This window comes from Protopterus annectens, chromosome 13.part0, assembly GCF_019279795.1.
Source record: "Protopterus annectens isolate FY-2018-M chromosome 13.part0, PAN1.0, whole genome shotgun sequence".
Lineage (NCBI taxonomy): Eukaryota > Metazoa > Chordata > Ceratodontiformes > Protopteridae > Protopterus > Protopterus annectens.
The window spans coordinates 503,252,829-503,276,219 of record NC_056747.1 but is presented as its reverse complement, the minus strand read 5'-3'; the positions used below and the strand labels follow the sequence as shown (position 1 = coordinate 503,276,219).

General features: G+C 38.4%; 1 protein-coding gene across 1 annotated transcript in view; it reads left to right on the top strand.

Moving 5' to 3' along the window:
- Positions 1–23,391, top strand: part of LOC122787923 (dynein beta chain, flagellar outer arm-like) — a 5,188,001-nt gene that overhangs the window by 979,233 nt on the left and 4,185,377 nt on the right. Inside the window, exon 25 of the mRNA XM_044054850.1 lies at positions 19,090–19,185. Within this exon, the coding sequence (XP_043910785.1) occupies positions 19,090–19,185 (96 nt within the window). The remainder of the gene's footprint in view (positions 1–19,089; positions 19,186–23,391) is intronic.

Below are 23,391 nucleotides of genomic sequence, written 5' to 3'. Positions count from 1 at the left end.
AGGGGAAGACATCCCTGATCAGTATCAGCAAGAAACTACGATCCCTCATGAAATCATCCAAGGCTAGCTTTGAAAGAAAAATTGCCAAGGACTCTAAAAATAACCACAAGGCATTCTTTAGCTATGTCAAGAATCTAAGTGGCAATTCCCGGATCTGCTTGAAGTTAGTGCAGAATGGCACAAAATACACTGAACCGACCGATATCGCCAACATCCTGGCAAACAGGTTCAGTGCAAACTTCACCCCCCCTCTCACCTCCAAAAGAGCCCATAACCATACCAGAAGAATGTGGTGCCCCTGAAATCACAGACACTCAGGTTAAAACAGCCCTCTCCAAAGCCAAAAACACAGCATCAGTGGGACCGGATGGTGTCCCAGGCTGTGTCCTACACGAGCTCAAAGATGAACTAACCCTCACCTAAGCACACTGTCCAAATTTAGCCTCTCCACAGGCTACGTGCCCATAGAGTGGAGCACAGCAATGGTTATTCCGCTCCACAAAGGTGGAGCCACAACAGACGCAGGGAACTATTGCCCTATAAGCCTGACTAGCTTGGTCTGCAAGGCTATGGAGCGCATCATCATGGATCTCATTAACAGAGACATTGGGAACCTCCAAACACTGGACCCTAAGCAGTTCAGCTTTGTTAAGGGCAGATCATGCCTCCTAAACCTGGTGGACTTCTTTGAGACAGTTACCAAGGCTACAGATGAGGGAAAGGTGGTCCACACAGCCTACCTAGACCTTGCAAAGGCCTTCGACACTATACCCTATTCTGGTATTATAGACAAGCTCAAAAGCCTGAACATAAACCCCTATGTCACGAAATGGGTTGCCAACTGGCTCACGGAGAGAACCCACATGCTAAGAGTTATGGGAGCTAGGTCTGAGTCTAAACTGGTTCCAAGTGGTGTCCCAGGGCTCAGTCTAGGACCCCTCCTGTTCGGTGTATACTTTGCAGAGGTACAAGCAAGCACAGGAGGACTATGGCTGACCAGGTTCACAGACGACTGCAAACTAGGGGCTATAATTGACTCTCCGGCTGACACAGACATCCTCAAAAAGGGTCTCACTGAGACAGATCCCTGGTGTCAAAACCATGGCCTCAAGCTAAATGCCAAAAAGTGCATAGTCATCCCCTTTGGAAAAAACAAAGTACCCACAAACTACCACATAGGTGGTAGCCCTCTAAATACAGAAGACGAAATAAGGGATCTGGGGACCCAAGTAGATAGTAATCTCTCCTTTGATAATCACATTGCCAAAGTGGTTGGAAAATTCTTCTATGTGGCCCACCTAATCACAAAAGGGTTTGCATCCAGATCGAAAGATGTCATTGCGCCCCTCTACACATCACTCATCAGACCCATCATAGATTACAACGCCCCATTTGGGATGTACCTTAAAAGACACCTGCAACAGCTGGAAAGACCACAGAAGTACCTCACTAAGAGGATCACTGGCCTCAAACAGATGCCCTATGCAGCTCAACTGAAGAAACTCCAGCTGTACTCGGTTGCATACCGCCTAGTCAGAGGTGATCTCTGCCTGACATACAAGGCCACATCCAACCCAGAATTGATGGACATGCTCCACCTAAAGAAAACCATATCCCCACGAGCCACATGCTCTAGGGATCTAAGCCTCACCACAACAATAAATAGGACATGCTGGAGAGATAGATTCCTGTCTCAGAGACTTCCCATGCTCTGGAACAAGATTCCAGTCTACATTAGGCAGAGCTCCTCACTAACACTCTTCAAGAGAAACCTTGATGAGTGGACGGGAAACAGGAAGTTTACCCCGGGGATCACTTCAGTGGCTCTGCTGGACAGAGGCACAGGGAACTAATCTAAGGGAGTGGTGAAAGCCAACACATTCAGGCTAGACTTATAAATGCCTTTGGGCAGTTAGCCTAGTAGCTACCTATGAACCTATTACAGGTGTACCCTGCTGTTTTATGATGACTAGAGTATACCTATATCATCACTAGTGTGCTTATCTGCCATATAGACGACATTGCGTGGTGGGTTGCAAAGCTTTGGCACTCCACTTATTTCTTACCCACAGGCTATTTTTCTAATTACCTAATGGTATGGGTACAGCAACAAGGATGCTTAAAAATCAAGTACAGTGCTGTAGGACTCCCCCTCTCCATTACCACAACTGAGATGGTAAAATAGGACAAATTTTGTGGGGTGCCATGCAAATTAGACCAGATGCTATCTTTGATACTTCCTCTTTGGCACGTAGCATAGAAAATGACACTGTACATACTGATAATGAAACAAGACTGTTTAGAAAAATCCATTCTTTAAAGTAACTCTTAAACTTCAACTTCTGGGAAAAGAAGAATCCCTGAAACTATCTATCTTTAGTGATGCTTCATGTACAACTTGATGGTTGCACTCAAGAGACGCATTTAATTGTTTTGAAAGGACAACAAGGAACATTCTCACATTTATGCTGGCAGACAAAAAAGAATTAGAAGAATGTTATGCAGTACCCTTGGTGGAGAAACTCTTAACATGTAAGATTTGATAGTGCAGTCTTATAAACTATGCTGTATTCTCAACTCACAGCTGGTGACCCAGAGTATGACACTCTTCAGGTAATCTGTATCACAGATGAGACAACTAACTCTACAAACCACTTCACAGAAAAAAAAGGCTTCACCCAAAAATCAGTGGAATAAAATAACTCATTCTTATCCAAACAATTATTAGTTCCCTTTAGTTATCTACAAAAAAAGTGGTTGGAAGACCCCCTTGGCAATAAGGCAGAGAGGGAGTAGCTATCACCTTGGACGTTTATAAATCACTATGGATAATAACCTTTTTCTTCTTTACAGGTACACAGAGAGATTCTTCACATTTACTGTATTTGAATGGGGATTTTACAGCAACATCTGTTTTCTAGGAGACTTTCATTCCAACATCAACTTTATGACAAAAATCATGAATGTAGTCCAACTAAACTTAATAAATTCAGCTCCAATTAAAATGAGTTTCATTGTGAAAAGCTTAAATGTAGGAAGAACAAGAGTTTCAGACCAGTAGAAAGCTGGTTCACTTCTGTTTTTCTTCTGAGGAAATGATTGTCTTTGAAACTGATTATATGGCAGTAACTTTATGCTCTTTTACATGAGGAACTAGTATTAAAAGCTGGTATACTATTCCATGAACCAGCCCATACCCTACATTATATAGTCTGAAGTACTAGTTTTGATTAATAATCTTTTGTACCACTAGTTTTTATTCTGCCTTGACAGAGGTTTTTCTGCAGTACCTGTGGGCATGTGTCTAATTGAGCTTCAGTCTTTTTTGCCTTTGAGGCTTTTGCAGTCCTTATCAGGGATTTCAAGGAATAATGCTCTTATCATGAGATTTCCACCACTCTTTACCCTGAAGCAGAACCCCAAATATTTGTTATTCTTAAACTCATCTGATTTACACTTCACTACTGTAATTTTCAGCTGACAGCAGATCTAAGACTTCACTTGTAGTCCATATTAACTGCATAATTAATAAGATGCAGTGGCAGTATAAATATTTAATAAAAGTATTAGAAAAATGCAGGTATTAATATTTCCTGGACCCAAAGCAGACACTGCTTTTCATTTTTCTTTAAAGTTTTTATTGGACTTTCAGTTTGTAAAATGATCACAACAATATTTACAGTCAACGATTTGTGAATATAATAAATGAAGAAATTTCAACTAAACCTCACACACAAAGAAAAAAAACAATTTACAGGAGTGTCCATTAACCATCAAGTCATTCAAGTTATTATACATTACATTAAATCTAAAATGCAATTATTTTTGCTTGTCAAGCAGATCTCTAAGTTTTGTCCATGCATTGTAGAAGAGGTAATCATGGTTGTTCTTGACTTAATTGTAATCATTTCCAGGTGTCAGACTTCAGTTGCAATATTTATAAATTCTTTGATGGAGGGTGTAGATTTGTTCTTTCAATTCTGAGTTATAACATTTCTCATTATAGATAGTATAGACCACAGAATGCGATATTTCATTTTTTAAACACATATAGAAATGAGTGTTAAAAAGGATTAGTGATTTAGATAAAACAAATGAATCTCCAAAAAGGGATTATTGTTATTCCAATAAGGTGTTAAGACAATACAATCAAAAACATGTTTTGGCAATCTGCTTTAAGTTCTTATTTACTTCTCCAACATATTTGTTTCTTCTTGAACATTAATTCAGTTTTATGTGGTGTGAAGAAAGATCTATGCAAAAATGTCCAAGTAAAGAGATTCCATCTAAGAGATGAAGTTGTATGTTTAGAAGATATTATAATTATTTTTTTTATCTTCTTCCCTCGGAGGTCTGTTATTAATTTGGGTAAAATAGTTCCAGTAATTGTCATTGAAACTTTTTGTTTCTGTCCTCACAACTCTATATAATTTAGGTAAGAGACCCTGTCCCAATGTGTTTTGCTGCATTAAGAATATTAGATATTCAATTAATGTTGGGATATGACCCCTTATCCTTGGTTGCATTAACTTAATTTCTCCTTTTACATGTTGTCTGCTGGACTGTACATCTAGCCACTTGTCTTTATCTAAATTATATTTGTTTTTAATATATTCAACATAATGTATTTTTTCATCTTTTATTAATTGAAACCAATATAGCAAAGTTTTCTCTTTAAATGTGATAATTGTTTCTAACTTTGAGGTGGAGATGTTATTTTGGGTATATGCCATAGGATATATAAGGAAGATCCATGCTTTATATGCTAGGTTTCTATATATAATTTTTTAAAAGTGCTTAATATAGTAGAAATGAAATAGGGGTCACTTGTTTGGTGACTTTTTCCTATAAGGTAATCCTTTAATAATCAATGTAGACTCTTATTTGGTATGAGATAATTATTAGAATATCTATTATGTTTAGTGTTTATAAAAAAGATTTCCTAAAAACTCATTCCACTGAGCTGTGTAAGGTTTATTAATCCAAAGATATATTGCTTTTATAATTGCTGATAATGAATATAATTCTAGCTCTGGTAGCCTTATCCTTCCTAATGCCCATTCTCTCATATGATGGTTTTAAGCAATTCTTGGTTTATTGGGATACCATAGAAATTTGAAAATTAAAGTGTTAAATTCTTTAATAAAACTTTTTGTGGGGGGTATTGATAATGATTGTATAATATATACGATTTTTAGTAAGATAATCATTTTGATCATAGATAGCCTTTTTTCTTACGTGAAGAAAATTTTATTCCATTTGTCTATTAGATTCTTTATATTGTTTATGCTGCTAGTATAATTATGGTTTATTATATCTTTAATTTTATCTGTTATAATTATTCCTAAATAATTAATTTTCTTCTCTTTGACAATATAGTTAATGAATTTATTTTTGATTGTATTCTTATTTGTATTTATAGGTAGGATTTTTGTTTTGCCATTGTTAAATGTTAAGCCAGATTTTCTTTCAAATACATCCATTGCTAAGAAAACTGCAGACAGAAAATTATCACTGTCATTTAATGTCAGTAAGATGTCATCAGCAAACAGTTGAATTTTAGAGTTTAAATTCTCATTTATGTTAAGACCATTTATATCTATATTTGATCTGAGAAAATTAGGAAATGGTTCCATGATTAGGGTAAAATATAGAGGTGAAAGAGGACATCCTTGTTTAGTTCCTTTAACAATTTGTATAGAATCAGAAGTACCTATTTTAACATATGCAAAACAATCAATATAAAGAAGATTAATAAGATGTGTGAAGTTACTTGAGAAATTAAATTCTTCTAAAACTAGCAAGAGATATTTCCACTTTACCAAGTCAAATGCACCGTTACTACCAAGACTCAGTAATGTTAAGTTGTCTTTTATTTTATTTGTGTAGTCAATTATTGTGATTATTCTTTTAATATTATCATAAATATTTCTGTTTAAGATAAAGCCAGTTTGATCTTTGTTAGTCATGGAAGATAGAATATATTTTAATCTATCAACATGAATTGCCAAAAACAATTTATAATCTACATTTAAAAGTGAAATCAGACTGTATGAAAAGCATTCATTAGGGTCTTTGTCAGTTTTTAAAACTGGAGAGATAAGGGTATATTTCCAGGAAGAAGAAACCTTGTGTAATATGTCTAGGGCTTCTTTGGGTAGCAGCTTATAAAGTTCAGATATAATCCCATCGTTAACTGGTGCTTTATTGGTTTCAGTTTAGAAATTTGAGTTTGAAGTTCAGACATAGAGATCGGTTTATCAATTAATTTAATTTGGTCATCAGATAATTTAGTTTTTATATAGATTTTAAATATTTCTTCCGGATCTATTAATATATTATTTTGATTGATTTTATTATAATAATCTCTGAATTCCTTTACAATATCTTCTATTTCTGTTACTTTTCTTTTCTTTCTATGTGAGTAGACTTCTTTTATGTGGTTGGACGTTCTGAGTAATTTTATTTTTGCGGCTAAATTGTGCATAGATTTTGGTTTAATAGGGAAGTTAATCATCTTAAACTTCTGAAGGTTGATTTTAGTTTTATGGTTTAGGATTTCCAAGTATTTGTTGTTTAGTTTATTAATGTATTCTGTGTTGTTATTTTTATTTGCCTGGTTTTCTAATTTTAACTTATCAGGTTTTTCTTGCTTTTCTGATATACAGAGTCTGAGTTTTATCTTTTGAATAGTTATAAATTATTATGTTGGTACAAGGTACTACATTATCAACTATTCTGTGTATGGCAATAGCTGTTTTTAAAACACTTATTACCTGTAGGTATTTCACATTAATATCCAAAGGCATAATGCAACTGTACTTTCAGTTTCTTGAGGAGCTGCAACAGTAGGATGCGTTTGTTTTCAGTAATGCATCGAGCTCTAGGTTAGGTGCTATTGCTGTCATGTCTATGACAATTTGCTAGATTTGAGTATTTTACCCATTATATCTCTGTGAACAGCATTTATTTATATTATATCCAGCAGCAAAGGTGAGTGTGCTACCTTCTGACCCACAGACACTGACACTGTCACTGAATCACATTTTCTCACAGTCTCACTAATTGATCAACCCACGTTGAGCAACTAGTGTGAGCTGTGTGGATATTACTGAATACTATGCTAAGAGTGGTATTCATAATCAATTATGTGTCTGCAATCTGCAGTTGTGCAAGTTGCAGGCATAAGCAAATACAATGTTATTCAGAGAGCACTGGTGTATGTGTGCAAATCTCCAAATGTAGCTGGAAACGTATGTGTAAATGAATGCATAATAGTATTTAATTGAAAGAATATATGTAACCGATGCACTGATGACATGCTAATGTAATTCAGGGTAGCAGAATGCTACACAAGTGAGCATTGCACACACACATCTTACAAAAATGGTTGTAATAGCTGCTATATTTGTGATTACCTGTTTTAAAACTCTTGGTGTTCTTCATAAGGATCACTGCTGTAGTAGCCTAAGCTTAATGGGTTATATCCTGTTAAGAATACAACAGCCAGCCAGCTTTCAAAGCTTCAGGACTGAGCTGAATAAAAATCAGGATTTGGTGCCAAATCCTTCAGAGATTTCCTGCTAATGAAGAGAGTGCTCCTCTGCAGGCTTTCCATGATTGGTCAACTAATGCTGTTATGTTGCTGGGCAGATAAGTTCCCTTTGGGTGAAAAAAAATTCCACTATACTTTTTATGACATAAAACGCACTTTACCTTTGGAATATATTTAATTAATTTAGGAAAAAGTATTTTTAATGACTGTTGTGAGATTTGTTCACTTTTAAATGGGAGAGTTACTTTTTTACATTTGTGGTAAAAAGTTGTTAAAACTGATTTTAAACATTTTTTTCTGTGGTAAAATTTATGTTACTCTACTTTTGGACACTGGAATAAGTGTTTTAAGTGCTTTTATTGTACTTTATTATTTATTAAAACTTACCTGTTTTATTGACTATTGCTACTAAGCTGACCTGGGAATCAGGCACCTTTTTTCATTTTGATCATGGAACAACTTACCAGTCCCCCATTTCTTCCTTCTTTCAGTCACAAAAAAGAAGAAAATTAAGAAAATTGCCTTTGCCATCACAGCAGGCTGCTAAGGTTCCTCATCTGCAGGTGGGGGACTCTGCTCTGGCCAGAACTGGTTCATCAGACCACTCATCTTTTTCCTTTGGTCTGTCTGGTGTAGTTTCTACAGCCAGCATGAACTGGGTGTTAGGCATGCACTCTCTTTTTACTTATCTACCTATTTATAGGATTTTAGTTCTTGTCATAGACCTGATAAAGGCTTTATTGCATTAGTTAGCCAAAAGTGATTTTAGTCTTTTAATATGTATGTTTTGCTTTTCTTAATGCTTGATTTTAGAATGTGGGTTGCAAATAAATAGGTATTGTTTTCCTTAACTAAGATTTAGTTTGATCTGATCAGTAGTAATGTGTTGGGGTGGGTACTTGCTGTTCTTAAATTCACTTTTACAGCCCTGTATGTATTATTTGCCTGGAATAGGCTGATTTAAAATTAAACAACACATATGTTTTCCACGCAAACTTCTAAGTGTATAAAAGCTGATATGTTTAACAATGTAAAGTATTTCTGACATATTTGTTTTTTTTTCCTTATTGAGGATCACTTGTTTGTGACGAATAAAGGCTTGTTGCTTTGGAATACTACCTGCATTTCATGATTTTTGGAAATCATTGTGGCTGAGCTCATCAATTAAGTTTTTCTGTTTTTCATTTTTTCCTCAACACTTGTGTTGGTGAGGTCATCCCCCCCGAGGTAATTGTATATCAGTGAGAAAGGTAAAATTCATAACCACTCCATCTCCATGTGCTGCCCTCTCTCTTATGTTTTTGGGGTGATGCAGGCTGCACATACAAGCCATGGATTATGACAGCTAGTTTGGAACTCATAGGGAGCTGGAGAGGAATGTTACAACACTGCTCTATCAAAGGTCCTCATAGTCATTGAGTTCAAGGCCTACTTAATGTCCATTTTCATTGCCTGGACAAGTCTGAGAATAGTGTTCTGTGCAGATCTAGTACTGCTTACAGAATGTTTACTTCATGCTACATTCTGAACAGTATGATTCTGCATCAGCTTGGTCTACCAGTAGAGCTACCACTGCCAGCAGGACCCTGAAATGGTCATGCACCTCCCTCCTGTATATCACCTGGAACCTGCAACATCGAGGACAGTGATGACAGCTTACTAATGGCAACTGTAAAGTGCCTCTCAGACAGTGTTGTACATGGCACCCAGCAGTGCAAAGAAGTGGTGTCTACGTCACAGTGGTGGACCTTAACAAACACCATGTGACAGTGTGAAGTAACAAATATAAAATTTGGCATGTGCATTATAAACGGTAGGCTGTGCTGTTAAGTATATGGTTGACTCCCCAAACACAAATGTGTAGTTGATATTGCCACAGCTATCACCATTTGTACAACTGTCCGTGAATAGAAGCACAGTGCTAGGCATACTAGTTGGAGACGTACCTCCCTGGACTACATGAAAAGAGACATAGAGGAGCTCTCTGACATGTGGCCCAGGCTGATATGACCCTGACCTTGAGTAGCATCTTACCCTCGCCAAGAATGATGCCACAATATGAAGACAAGATGATCAATTTCAACAATTGGCTTAAGTATTGGTGTCATTCAAAGGGGATCCAATGCCTGTCAGCCTGGGATGACATGCTTGACAGGCCACGATGCTTCGCTAGGGACGGCTTGCACCTGTCACCCCTGGGCTTTCGGATATTGGCAAAGGCTCTTGCTACCCCATAGTGCCTTTTTTAGGCAAGGCTCAAAAGACAAACCCACCTCCATAGGTATCACAAGGGATAAGAAACTAAGAGTAATGCTACTCAACGCCAGAAGTCTAAACCTCAAGATGCATGCACTCAAACTCTCCTTAGCATGGAGAACATCGATATCTGTGCAGTAACAGAAACCTGGTTCAAGGCTCCCGAGAGCACCCCAGCACTACCAGGTTATACCTCATACCATGCTTTTCAGCCCCAAAACTTGGACCGAACCAGAAAAGGAGGGGGAGTATCAATATTCAAAGATACCCACACCTCCAGGTTGGTGGCACAGCACGAAGCATCAGAGACTATCCATGTGCAACTAACAGTGGGTAAAACTGCCTTCCAGTTTATAGCCTGCTACAGACCACCCTCCCAAACCCAGGAACCCCACTCGGCCTTCCTGAGAACACTGGAAAATATGAAGGTCTCTCCAAACACCATTATACTGGGCGACTTCAACTACCCAAACATAGACTGGGAGCATTACTCTAGCTCCAACACCCTAGCTCAAAGGTTCCTAGAATTTATAAACTCAAATGCTATGGAACAACTTGTTACCACTCCCACAAGAGGGGAAAACATACTGGACCTGATCATCCCCAACATGGGGACTCTATGCTCTAGACCAGAAGTGTATCCCTCACTGGTAAGATCAGACCATAAACTAATCTCACTGGATACTCGCATCCCGACTCCACCCCCTGCCCAGAAAACCACAGTGAAAAACTTCTCTAAAGCAAATTTCACACTCCTCAAAACTGAGGTGGAATCCTTCAAAGCCCCCGGGCCTGTGGAAAATACGGCCCAGACCGCAGAATCCTTTATAAATGCATTCTATGAACACCTTCAGGAATGCATGGATCATGCAATCCCAAATAAAACCAAGACCCAATCCTCCAAAGGCAGAAGTCCTGTCTGGTGGACCCCAGCCATAAACAAACTATACAATAGAAGGAGGAAGCTACTACATGATAGAGCAAAATCCCAAAAAGGGAAGGCATCTCTTATCAGTGTTAGCAAAAAACTACGGGCACTCATAAAATCGTCTAAGGCCAGCTTCGAGAGAAAAATTGCACAGGACACTAAGGATAATCACAAGGCTTTCTTTAGTTATGTTAGGAACCTGGGTGGGAATTCCCAGATATGCTCAGAATTAGTCCAAAATGACAAAAAATACACCAAACCCACAGACATTGCCAACATCCTAGCTGACAGGTTCAGCGCAAACTTCTCCCCCCTCCCCTCCAAAAGGGCAAATATCTATCCCAGCAGAGTGCTGCCCCATGACATCTCAGATGCTCAGGTAAGAGCCGCCCTCTCCAAAGCAAAAAACACAGCATCAATGGGACCAGACGGTGTCCCGGGCTGCGTCCTACATGAACTCCAAGATGAGCTAAACCCAAACATAAAACTACTGTCCAGTCTCAGCCTTACCACAGGATATGTACCCATAGAGTGGCGTACAGCAACAGTGGTCCCTCTCCACAAAGGTGGTGCCTCAACGGATCCTGGAAACTATCACCCCATAAGCCTGACTAGCTTGATCTGCAAAGCTATGGAAAGGATCATCATGGACCTCATAAAAAAAGATATTGGGGACCTACAGACACTGGATCCTACCCAGTTTGGCTTTGTTAAGGGCAGATCCTGCCTCTTAAACCTGGTTGATTTCTTTGAAACAGTCACCAAGGCCATTGAGGGGAAGGTGGTCCACACAGCCTACCTGGACCTCGCAAAAGCCTTCGATACAATACCCCACTCGGGCATTATAGATAAGCTCACCAGCTTAAATATAAACCCCTATGTCACTAGATGGGTTGCAAACTGGCTCAAGGACAGAACCCACATGGTTAGAATTGCTGGAGCCATGTCAGACTCCAAACCAGTTACAAGTGGCGTCCCACAAGGCTCAGTCCTGGGACCTCTTCTGTTCGGTATATATTTCTCGGAGGTACAGGCCAACACGGAAGGACTGTGGCTGACCAAGTTCGTAGATGACTGCAAACTGGGCGCTATAATTGACTCTCCAGCCGACACAAGCATCCTCCAAAAGGGCCTCATAGAAACAGACAACTGGTGCCAGAGCCATGGCCTCAAGCCAAACGCCAAAAAGTGTATAATCATCCCCTTTGGCAAAAACAAAGTGCCCACAAATTACCACATAGGTGGTAATCCATTAAGTACAGAAGAAGTAATTAGGGACCTGGGGACCCAAGTTGATAGCAATCTCTCATTTGACAACCATGTGGCCAAAGTGGTTAGAAAAACATTTTATATAGCCCACCTAATCATGAAGGGATTCACATCTAGATCAGGGGAGGTCATCGTGCCTCTTTACTCATCCCTCATCAGGCCCATAATTGAGTACAATGCCCCTTTAGGATGTACCTTACCAGACACCTGCAGCAACTGGAAAGACCCCAAAAGTACCTCACCAAGATGATCAAAGGGCTCAAACAGATGCCATATGCTGCCCGGTTAAAGAAACTCCAGCTCTACTCAGTGGCATACCGCCTGCTCAGAGGCGATCTGTGCCTGACATATAAAGCCATGTCCAACCCGGAATTAATGGACATGCTGCACCTCAGAAAATCCAAATCCCATCGAGCCACGCTCGAGAGACTTGAACCTCAGCACTGAAATAAATAGGGCATGCTGGAGGGACAGATTCATAACCCAGAGGCTCCCTTCACTCTGGAATAAAATCCCAGTCCAGGTTAGGCAGAGTCCCTCATTGACTCTCTTCAAGAGGAATCTTGATGAGTGGATGGGGGATCGTAGGTTTACCCCGGGTATCACTACTGTGTCACTATTAGACAGAGGCACAGTATACTAACCTCGAAAAAGGGCATAGCAAAATTGATTTAAAATGGGTGGTGAAAGCCAAACACACTCTGGCTAGGCTTATAAATGCCCTAGGGCAGATAGCCTAGTATGAACCTATGAACCTATGATTCTGAACAGCATGCTGCTTTGTGAAACAGGATATGTCTGAATGCATGTACTTAACCTTAATTGCAGAACACCTCACCATGCATATGAAGATATGTTTGCTTTATTTTTGTGGTCCTAATGAATTGTACTTATCAGTCTGATTTTACTATCTCCAGTTGTGTACAGATTTTTTTTAATTTCCACAGATACATATATTTTTATTTTTTTTTTTAAATTGTCCTCCGTGTAGATAACTAGAGATTTTTTCTCTTTTATAGGTTCATGGGTGAATACTAGGCTAACTTTCGTGAAGGACTATTTTAAGCCTTGCCAATATCCTGAGGTCAGAATCAAACCCTGTACCTTGGGTCATTGAGGTGAAGACTATAATCTGTATGCCAAACTCACCCCCATTGGCAAAGGTTTGCATGAAGAAACCCAGGACTGAACCCGGGACCTTTAGATCTTCAGACTAGCAGTCTCCCAATTGAGCTATTTCAGCTCATTTTATCCCTCTCCATTCTTTTTTAGAAGGTCCTTTAAGTTCTTTTTTAACCTCTACAAATACTCTGTATCATTGCTGATAACACTGTCATGGGGAACTTGGGTCTTGCAGGAGATGAGGTGGCAGCTTGCATTTGGACCATGTCATACACAAAACCCAGTATAAACAGGGTTAGAGAGGCATTGTGGAAATGGGAATGGGTGTTGTCATGAGTAGTTGACAAGGAGTTGCTGTGGTAGTTATCCATCTGTAATGCTGCTGAGACCCTTGAAAATGAGCATCAGGCACTGTGTGAGCAGATCCTTGACTGTGAGATCCTTCCACATAATGTGGAAGTCTGACAACATCTAATACACTGTGTGATGACTGTGCCCTGGCCCAGCCATCAAGGAGGCTGAATCCTCACCACTAACACCAGGGAGGTTGTCTCATGGAAGAGGAAAGGATAACTAATACACACAGTAAAATACAATTTCCCTTAACTGCACACAGAGATCCCAACCAGTCTGGGGCTGGTTGCTCCCTTGCTCTCCAGGTCCCCAATAAGACTCCCCACTGACACAGCTATAGGGTCCAGATCTCAGCCTAGCTGTCAAGCTAACCTCCAGTACCCTCTCTGTCCAACCAGTGCTTCGTGTTCCTGCCCAGGTAGCTGACACACACCCACACTTTGAGATAAGTATTTATACAACTTCACAGACACTCTTGGGAAAGTCTGACACAGATTCTCCAGCTGTGCCCCTTTACCCAGACTATACGGTAGAAATTCCTGCCATCACCAGCTTAATAATTATCAGTTACCCAAAGGCAATTGAAAAGGTGTCCAATTATTACTATGCAATATTATTATCCAATTGGTAATGTGACTATTTAGTCTAAGGCTTATTAGAGTGGCCTATTACAGTAAACTCTATAAATATGCAATATACTCTAGAGCCTACTATGTCCACACAAACCAGCCACAAGTAAAGGTTTTTAAAATATTTAATAATAAATAATTACAACACAAGACAATACTACACAACAGAGATATCTAAGAGTTCAGAGATCACACAAAAATTAAAATAATACAGTAAGACAGGTCTGATGTCAAAGAAAAACACTTAATCTAACTTTCTAATCTTTAGCTAATCTTAAGACAAAATACAGTGCTATAATCCTACTTGCATACATAAAGAGCATAAGCAGTGCTGGGGTTGATGGTCCAAGACAAATGCTTTCGGTCTCTCTCTCTCAACAATAGTTTTTAAACTCACTAACAAATAGCTCTGCTAAGGCCCTCCCAAATTACATCATTTTGACACTCAGGTTTTCCCAGTATTCACATTGCATCATTTTGACACTTAGTCTGGAGTTCCCAGGCAAACAAACTGCATTATTTAGCAAGCTAACACCTGCTCAGGAAACTACTACAATAAAAGACATTCACATATATACTGTAACAATTATTCCTTATGTTAAGCCAACAGAAAGAATGTGTTCAGCCAGCCTCTTCGGCACCACTTTTTAGATAATTGTAACTTCAAAGAACATTTGAAATGCTTGGCTTGGTTTTCCATACAGCAGATGGCAATGTTGCAACAGTCTTGAAGTTCACATTTTACAATGTTTTCTTTCATTTAAGGACACAAGCCTGTATTTTACATTTATTTATACAAATGATAGAATTATGTATCAAATTCTATTTGACTAGGTTGGCAGCCTTCACCCATCTTTCCCCAATCTTCACACACTGACTCATGGCGATTTCACACCCAGGGTTGCTGCAGCTGTCTGGACAACCATGCTGAATGTCCAGTATGGCCTCCATGCATGAAGACTCAACCTCTGTCTGGCTTAGCTGTGTCTACCACATGTATCTGGTTTGTTCTTACAAGTTTGTGGACAGAAGCTGACATGTGTGATGTATGAGCAACTATGTTCTACAGGAGATTCATTGTGTGATTGTCCCTGGTCTCGACCTTTTCTGTGTTGAAGTTACTGTGGCATATCCTCACATATACCATATATACCTTGCAATACTCTCACCATCTTTGCCTGGCTCTCAGTAGCAGTAGCCTCTACCTGGACAATGTCCTTATACATTTACTGCTGTGCATACAATGACCTACATATCTTGGGACCCAGCTGTTGTCAGTGAGTTCATTGGGCATTCCTGTGGACAGGCTATACACTGGGTATACAATGTTTATTCCAACCCTCAGTTCTGTCTTGCTCTCTTCCAAAAGTTCCACATGTGGGACTGAGAGAAAGCTGGGTTTTTGTGGGAATCCCACCCCATTTGCTTAAGATGAGCCAATGGTACATTACCTCTGGCCCAACATCAACTCTGTTGGAGTCATCAACCTGCTGTGAGTGTGGAGTTCCTGCCAGTGCACTTTGTGGCTGTATACCTCTGTCATGAGAAGAAGAGTAATGGTATCATTGTCAACTGATACATGGCTGTCAACATCAACCTGCTGTCCTGCCCCATATTCTACAGCTGCTGGAGCTGTTCTTGACAGACTTGTGAGCAAATGCCAGATAATTTACTGTAGTATGCTGCACTACCATGCACATGTGCATACTTATAAATTAAATGGTGCATGTAAAATGAAGGGCAATGATATGTACCTTGTGGTCTCTGTGTGTTGAAGGACCATTGGCAGTCTTGGTATATCTGTTGGAGAGACATTTAAAGGGGTATGTACTAGTGATATCTGAGTACAAATTGGGTGACTGTTCCAATATCCTACTTTAAATTGAACATACTGACCTGATTTACCAACTGTACACATGGTGGGTGGTCCAAACTGCCAGTATCAATGATACCTTGAATAGTATCTATGCCATTCTTATCAGCATCAAAATCATCACCACAAAGGCATATTTGCAGTGTGGAAGAACTACCAGTAGCATTACAAGCAATCGCAGTCTCTCAGGCATTTCTTCTGGCATGGGGTACCATGTCATTTATGGTCTTCCCACACTGTGCCAATGTGTAGTTCTCTCCTCCAGTGGCATTTATGTTTGCCATTACTTCATTTCATATTTTAGTACACTCTGCCTATCTGTGACTCCTTTTTCCAAACTGGCATCAGCCGTATAGCTTAAGTGTCTATGTAATGATTTGGTTTACTTCAGGTGTGAGGTTATCACCCCTGTGTCTTATTCTCTGCTGCTGTGACATGTTGACCCTCAGAGTAACACATTGGGGATTACTAGTTGTGAGGCTGCCTTCTATCACTTAGAACACAATCAATATCTCACCCTGTCTGAGTATGTCTAGCAATGTTGTGTAACTCTGTTCAACCCTGCATACTTACAATGGTGTGTGAGTTGAGTGTATGTCTAATTCTCCATGTTTGACCAGTGCAGTGTACCATATGTATTTATAGTGCAGTACATTAGAACTGCGTGACATGCGCCAGTAGACAAAGTTGTATTCAGTGAGAGTGTGGCCTGTACGGTGCTTCATGGCGTGTTTGTTGTTAGATTCAGTCATGTTAGTGCTTAATGGTCCTTTGAGTTTTATTGCAATGTGCTCAAGACATTGCAAACATAGTTATGCTGTTTGGAGTATATAACAAAATTTGTAGGTGCATAGGTTCACAATGAATGAATGTAAGTTGGAAAAAGTATTAATAACATTAATCTTACCAGTAATGTAGATGTATTACTTACCCTGTCCTCTCTTTCAGGAAATGTTCTGAGTATCTTCAGTCTTAACCTGTTGTAATTCCATTTACAATGAAATTGTTGCTTTTGCTATGTTCTTCTGGTGAAATTTCCATTCATTGTCAAATGATTCTTTCTATAGATAAGCTGGATAAATCAAAATGTTGCCTAGCTGCAATTTCTGATTTGTGCATTTCCATGGGTGTATTCAGAACAACAGCGTGTGACATCACAACTTCCTGAGCTGCCTACAATCACTTTGCAGGCATGAGTCATTCTATCTGTCTGATTTCCAGAGCAGTGACATCATAATGATTCCTGACTATAAATGAAAGGGTAGCTTCTGTAAAACCCGGGGCAAAGCACCAAGTTGGTACAACAAAGACATGAAAATATTCTTTTATTTCTGCACCGTCATCAGCTACTAGATGCAGTTCAGAATGATCAGTACTGAAAAAAAATGATGTATGGACTGACCTGGCAAATGACTTGTGCCAGGAAACTGTTGTCACAGATATATTCACCTTAAGAGGAGGCAGCTACAACAGCTGGCCCAATGGGAGGCAAACGTTCAGAGGCCATGTCCAGAGTCCTTCAGTATGTGTCATTACCTTTGCTGCCAGTATTACATTTCCGTGTTTGTAAGATGGCTCCCTTTCTATTCTGGTGCAGTTCTTTTCTCAACTCTGTACTATGTAATGGAATATTCTGCAATATTGTATGGATGCTTATATTAAGAATTGTTTTAATATGTGGTCATTACTGTTCTCCATATCTTTCTGTAATGTGCAGCTCTTCCTGCTAATGCACCCACGAGGCTACACAGCTGTATTTCATGCTCACTTGCAAATTACACTGGTGACCGATAACAGACATTTCTGGGGTAGCATACACACATACCTGCTTGTGTACAGTGACACAGTTATTACTGGCCAGTAGGGTTTAATGTCCTTCCTGTAGGCCAGGGTGCTGTCTTGTATCATATTTAAACTTCTGTGCCATAGTGTGTGTGGAATTCCATTGCCAAGGATGTATACTGTAATACTAAATGTATATATATATATATATATATATATATATATATATATATATATATATATATATATATATATTCACTTCAGTATCTTGAACATCTGAAAACCCGAATGTCATATGGTCGGGACCATATGATCGAGTTTTCAGAAGCTCAAAACCCTGAAATTAATCCAGCAAAAAAAAATAAATAAATAAAACACTTCTGCAGGGGGGCAAGCCCCCCTGCACTCCCGACACCCCCGCTACTTAAATATACCAACCCCGAGATTGCACTACAGTGAGGAAAAGGGAAGTTTCCCATTCCGTGCTGTATGCAGATCTTCGTTCAGAATTTAGAGCTTCTGAAAACTCGATCATATGGTCTCGACCATATGACATTCGGGTTTTCAGATGTTCGAGATTCTAAAGGGAACCCATATATATATATATATATATATATATTTTTTTTTATATACAAATATATATATATATATATATATATATATATATATATATATATGTATATAAAACCTGGTCTTTGCGTATATCTGTTTATTCTGAATTCCAGTGCATTTACTTTGCATGTAACAAGTTTTATGTTATGGAAGTTTTCTTCTTGTACCTTCCTCTTAATAGGTGATCACCCAGTAAATGTTCTTCTTAGAAAAAACAAATAAAGTGGTTCAGGTTAATCAAAGCATCAAATGATTGTAAGGTATTGGTCTCCCTAAAATCAGTTTTCCATTGAGATGTATTGAGTAACGGAAAAAAAAACCAAGATCGCGTAATACATGTCATCCTTTGCAAAATATTTTCTGGCAGAGTAGTAATTTATAATTATATGGTGAAGCCTACAATCATCCATCACAGATCACAAAAGAAACTGTTTTAGTAACCGTTTTTACCCCAACAGAGTTTTAATTAGCCTAGCATTAAATAATAGAAGCAGTCATTGACCATTCACTGAGTAAAACAGCATTGTCATCTAAAAGGTACTGGCACAGTGGCACTATAATAGCTTTTATTATCTGAACATTTTCTTGTCATATTTATGTATTTGGTTTTCATTATTCAGGCAAGCACACTAGACCTGAGGAACCCCAGGGTAGTTTGGTTTGCTTAATATAATAGGACTTATTAACTTGCTTTGCTTTCTTTTTTCAGGCTGGTTATCATGATTATTTGGCTGTTGATGAAGAGGTCTTGCAGCTGGTGGGATTTATTCTTCAAGAAGTACAAGACAGAATAAAAGACTGTCAAGTAAGCTTTCTTTACCCCTTCATTTAAATTCCCTGCTCTTTTTATTACAGTAAACAAATGTAATCTTGTGGTTACTGAGCCTTGGACCTAGACATCAGAATGCAACAGATATAACTTACTCTAGGAGGCTAAAATGTCTGCTCATGTATAAAGTTTTATTTGGGTGTGTTCTGTATCACTCGCTGCAGCCATGGAAACTGTAGTCTTATTTCTTAGTGCTACCTTTTCTGTGTATGCAATTAATACTTGATGGAAGGGAGCTGACACTTGAAATAAACTTTAGATTGTGTGGTGCATTGAAATTGTTGTGTGACTGCTCGTAGTTTTTTCTTTTGTTTGATATATATCAACATTGACTTGAGGTGAGGGTGGGTAATGTCAGTACATCACAGCAGTGCCAATACAACTTTACTTAAATAGTCTGAAATAGTTATGGATGCCCAAAATTGTTACACTGCACAAGCTTGCAAGCTAAGACCTGAGATTTATCTTTGCTGTTGAAGCAAATTCCATTGTTGACCTTCTGAAGCAGATGAAACAGATGCAAGCTGTCTAGGCATACAGCAGTCTTAAGTTTTTTCACCTGTTGCCTCATGCTTTGTGGTGCATGACATTGTTTCACACTTTGGACTGATCCAGGTATTTTAGGCTGTCTACATTTGTTGGAATTTGTTACATGGCTGATAAGACTGCTCATCTGGAGCATCGTCTGTCCAATTCTTTAGAGGGCACAGCTAAGAAGCTAAGACTTCTTCCCACTGTTGAGAAACCATTCACTAAGCCTCATGATGCTTTAGCAATTCCTCTGCCATTTATGTAGTTGTATTATTTGATGTGTCTTTCTTTGACATTAAAACTTTATTTCTATAAATAATTGTATATTTTCATTGACCTATGCACTGCTGGCATTCATTTTATGTGCTGTGTTTTTATCATGAGCCTGAAAACATTTTATGAGATGTAGTATACTCAACTGATTTAATTATTTGTAAGCAAGTATCATCAAAATGCATTTGTTTGCCATGTAGTATATGTATGCTACATTTACCTACACAGAGCTGCTGAGTTCCTGGTTTCTTATGTTTCATTTGAAATGCTCTGCAGCACAGTCAGTCACTATTGCTAATCATAATCTTTCAAATGGGAGCATGTTAAACATCTCCATTGATTCAGTCTATACTAAGCAGTGTGTGTGTGTGTGTGTGTGTGTGTGTGTGTGTGTGTGTGTGTGTGTAATAACCAAGTCTGAAACTTTCTGTGTAGAGAATGAAATCGCAAAAGCCTTTAACAAAGCTTTAACTTACAGGTTTGCTTTTAGTTCCAGAAGTGTGTCTGGTTTTTAAGTGATCTCAGGTGTTTTGCTCTGTTTGTTTTATTTTTTCACATTTTTCAGATCTCGGACTCCTTGTTACCATCAAGCCTCCTTTTCCTCTATACCCCAATCATAACATCCCATCCTGCTTCATCTGAGGTGAAAAACAAATATTTTTGAAGTGCAAGTGCTCAAATCAGACAGTTTTATACACTGTTTCACAAAAAAAATTGTCCCAGACTTATTTGAAGGTACTGGGAGTGAGGGATTAGACGAGAGTCAGCCATTACACTGCATTTTTTTTAGCTTAACACACACCCCTGTAGGCCAGCACACAGTGCATCTGCAGTTAACTCCTACTGCCGCCTCATTAAGGGTTCTCATGGCTTTGATACTGAACTTTATAGGAAGGCCTGTTGGAGAAATAATTTACTACATCGGGAAAGTATGCATCCTAAGCATATACATAGGAACATTATTACTAATCAAACGGTTAGAGTCTCTAAGTTAACATCACAACCAGCAGCGTATCATAAACATAAAGAGAACTTAGCTAAGAACTTTTTATCCAGGGGCTATGAGAAAAAGCATGTATACGATGCTATTTCTATGGGTGATCGTCGTAGATCACAAGAGGGAGCTCCCTTGATCAATAGATCAAGTGATCATCTACAACAATTCAAATGCAGAAATAGTGATAATGTTAATAGGATTGTTATTCCATACACTAACAGGAATAACCACATCTTGGATGTCCTTAATAAACATTGGGGCATCTTAATGATTGATGACAGAATTAGATCGTTGGTTGATGTAAGACTATGTCCTCACTTAATAGGTTACTATGTTATGACAGGAGCCATTCCAATACACAATTGTCTCACAAAACAGGCACTTTTGCCTGTCACACTTGTAACCAGTGCAAATACATTTCTAATTCTGATAGTTTTACACATCCGGTTACTAATAAGAGATATTTGTTTAAACATTATGCCACTTGTAGATCTGTGAATTTAATATATGTAGCTGAGTGTCAATTATGCCAGACATTTTATGTGGGCAGTTAGAGAGCATATTTATGCTATCACAAAAGGCAACACCATGAATGCCCTGGCGAAACACATAGTGGAGTTAGGCAGCACACATAATTTTAAATTTCAAGTCTTAGAGTTGGTTGTTAAAGACAATAGGTTGGGTAATTTTAGAAACAGAACAGAGGAAAGAGAGGGCAAATGGATAATGAAATTACAAGCCCACAGGTTTGGGCTTAATGATAGGTTCTCCATTAAGCCTTTTTTAACATCTAGATCCCTCAAGCATTAATTTTAATTTCAATTTATGTTGTGTTTCAATGCCTTGTACTGTTTGGCTGTTTGTCCTAATGAATGCTGTGATGTCATGAAGTTTTTAGTATTTAACTGCATTTATGTCTGATGAAGCGTTGATGATTTTACTGCAGTTCTTTTGTTTGTTTATTTTCAACAATAAATGTGAACTACTGGTTCTATTAGGAAGCTTCCGTTGACATTTTTATTGGAATTTTATCCTGCAGCCCATGGTGCACTCATCGTTTTCTTCTTAAATTATTGGACTGTTGATGAGAGTGCTTTACCTGGCGGTATTTGTTTTTCTTGCAGATATTAGCAATTGTTTTTATGATATTAATTTATATAGATATAATTTTCACATTTTTCTAAATATCTCAACAACCAAGTAACACAGGCAGAACTCCTTAGCCTCATATGAAAGCTCTCAGCTAGATGAATAAAATTCTGCTGACAGTATGTGTGCAACTTGAGTGATTGATGAGATATTGTAAGTTTTTTAAAACATATTACAAATGCTATAGTTAATGTGTTTACTGTGACTTATACATTTTGGTTTAAGACCTAGAACCTATAGAATATTATCTCTATAAAAATAGTTTGTGCTGAAGAGTTTGCCATTTCTACTTCTTTAATAATCCATGTGGTTCCAGAGATATAAGCATTTGTTTGAAATGTGAAGACATGATTTGATTCTGTCCAAATGCTTAGGCTCCACCCATTGGAAGTTACAGTGCAAACTTCCTGAGCTCCATTGGAGTGAATGAGTTACACTAGCAAAGCAAAACTGATGCACTTTAACATGTTAAATGAATTATCACTTAAGACATTTGCAAACTTACATTTATATAAAAGAAACTATGTTAACATATTCATAGTTACAAACATTATACATCACATGCATTCTTTTATACAATTTTCATCAATCCAACATTACATAAATTAATCAATTCTTGCTTTCCCGTAAACCTCACTCCTCCTCCAAAACATTATTTTTCATGTATTGTTCCCACGATTTCCATTGTTGCTGTATAAGTTGTTCCAACCTTTTGTAAATATCTCACTTGCAGTTTTTTTGTCTCTGTTACAATATTCACTACTTCATATACAGTTGGTTTAGACTATGATTTCCATTAGCTAATGATTGCTTTTTTGGCAGCCACCAGAATTAAACTTACTATGTCTAGACAATGCTGATCCTGTATCTCAGCTCAAAAAAATAATTTCCTTAGTTACACCCATTTGCTCACTTAATATTCCTGACAGAGTCCTCTGTAGAGACTTTTTTTAATCTGTTGACTCATTACACTCCCATAACATATGTTCCTGGTTACATTTTTCTTCCTCATCACACCTCCAACATTTGCCATCTACCTGACAAAAAATTCTTTGGAGTCTGCTTGGGGTATAAACGTACCTAGGCAAACACTTTCAAGCAAAAATCCTAAATCTTCTAAACTTCATTGCATATTTGGTTGCCATATGTATATTCTCCCATTGTTTTCTTGATAATTGCTTAATTGATGTCTCTTCCCAATCTTTTCTAATTTCCTTGGATTGATTCCTATA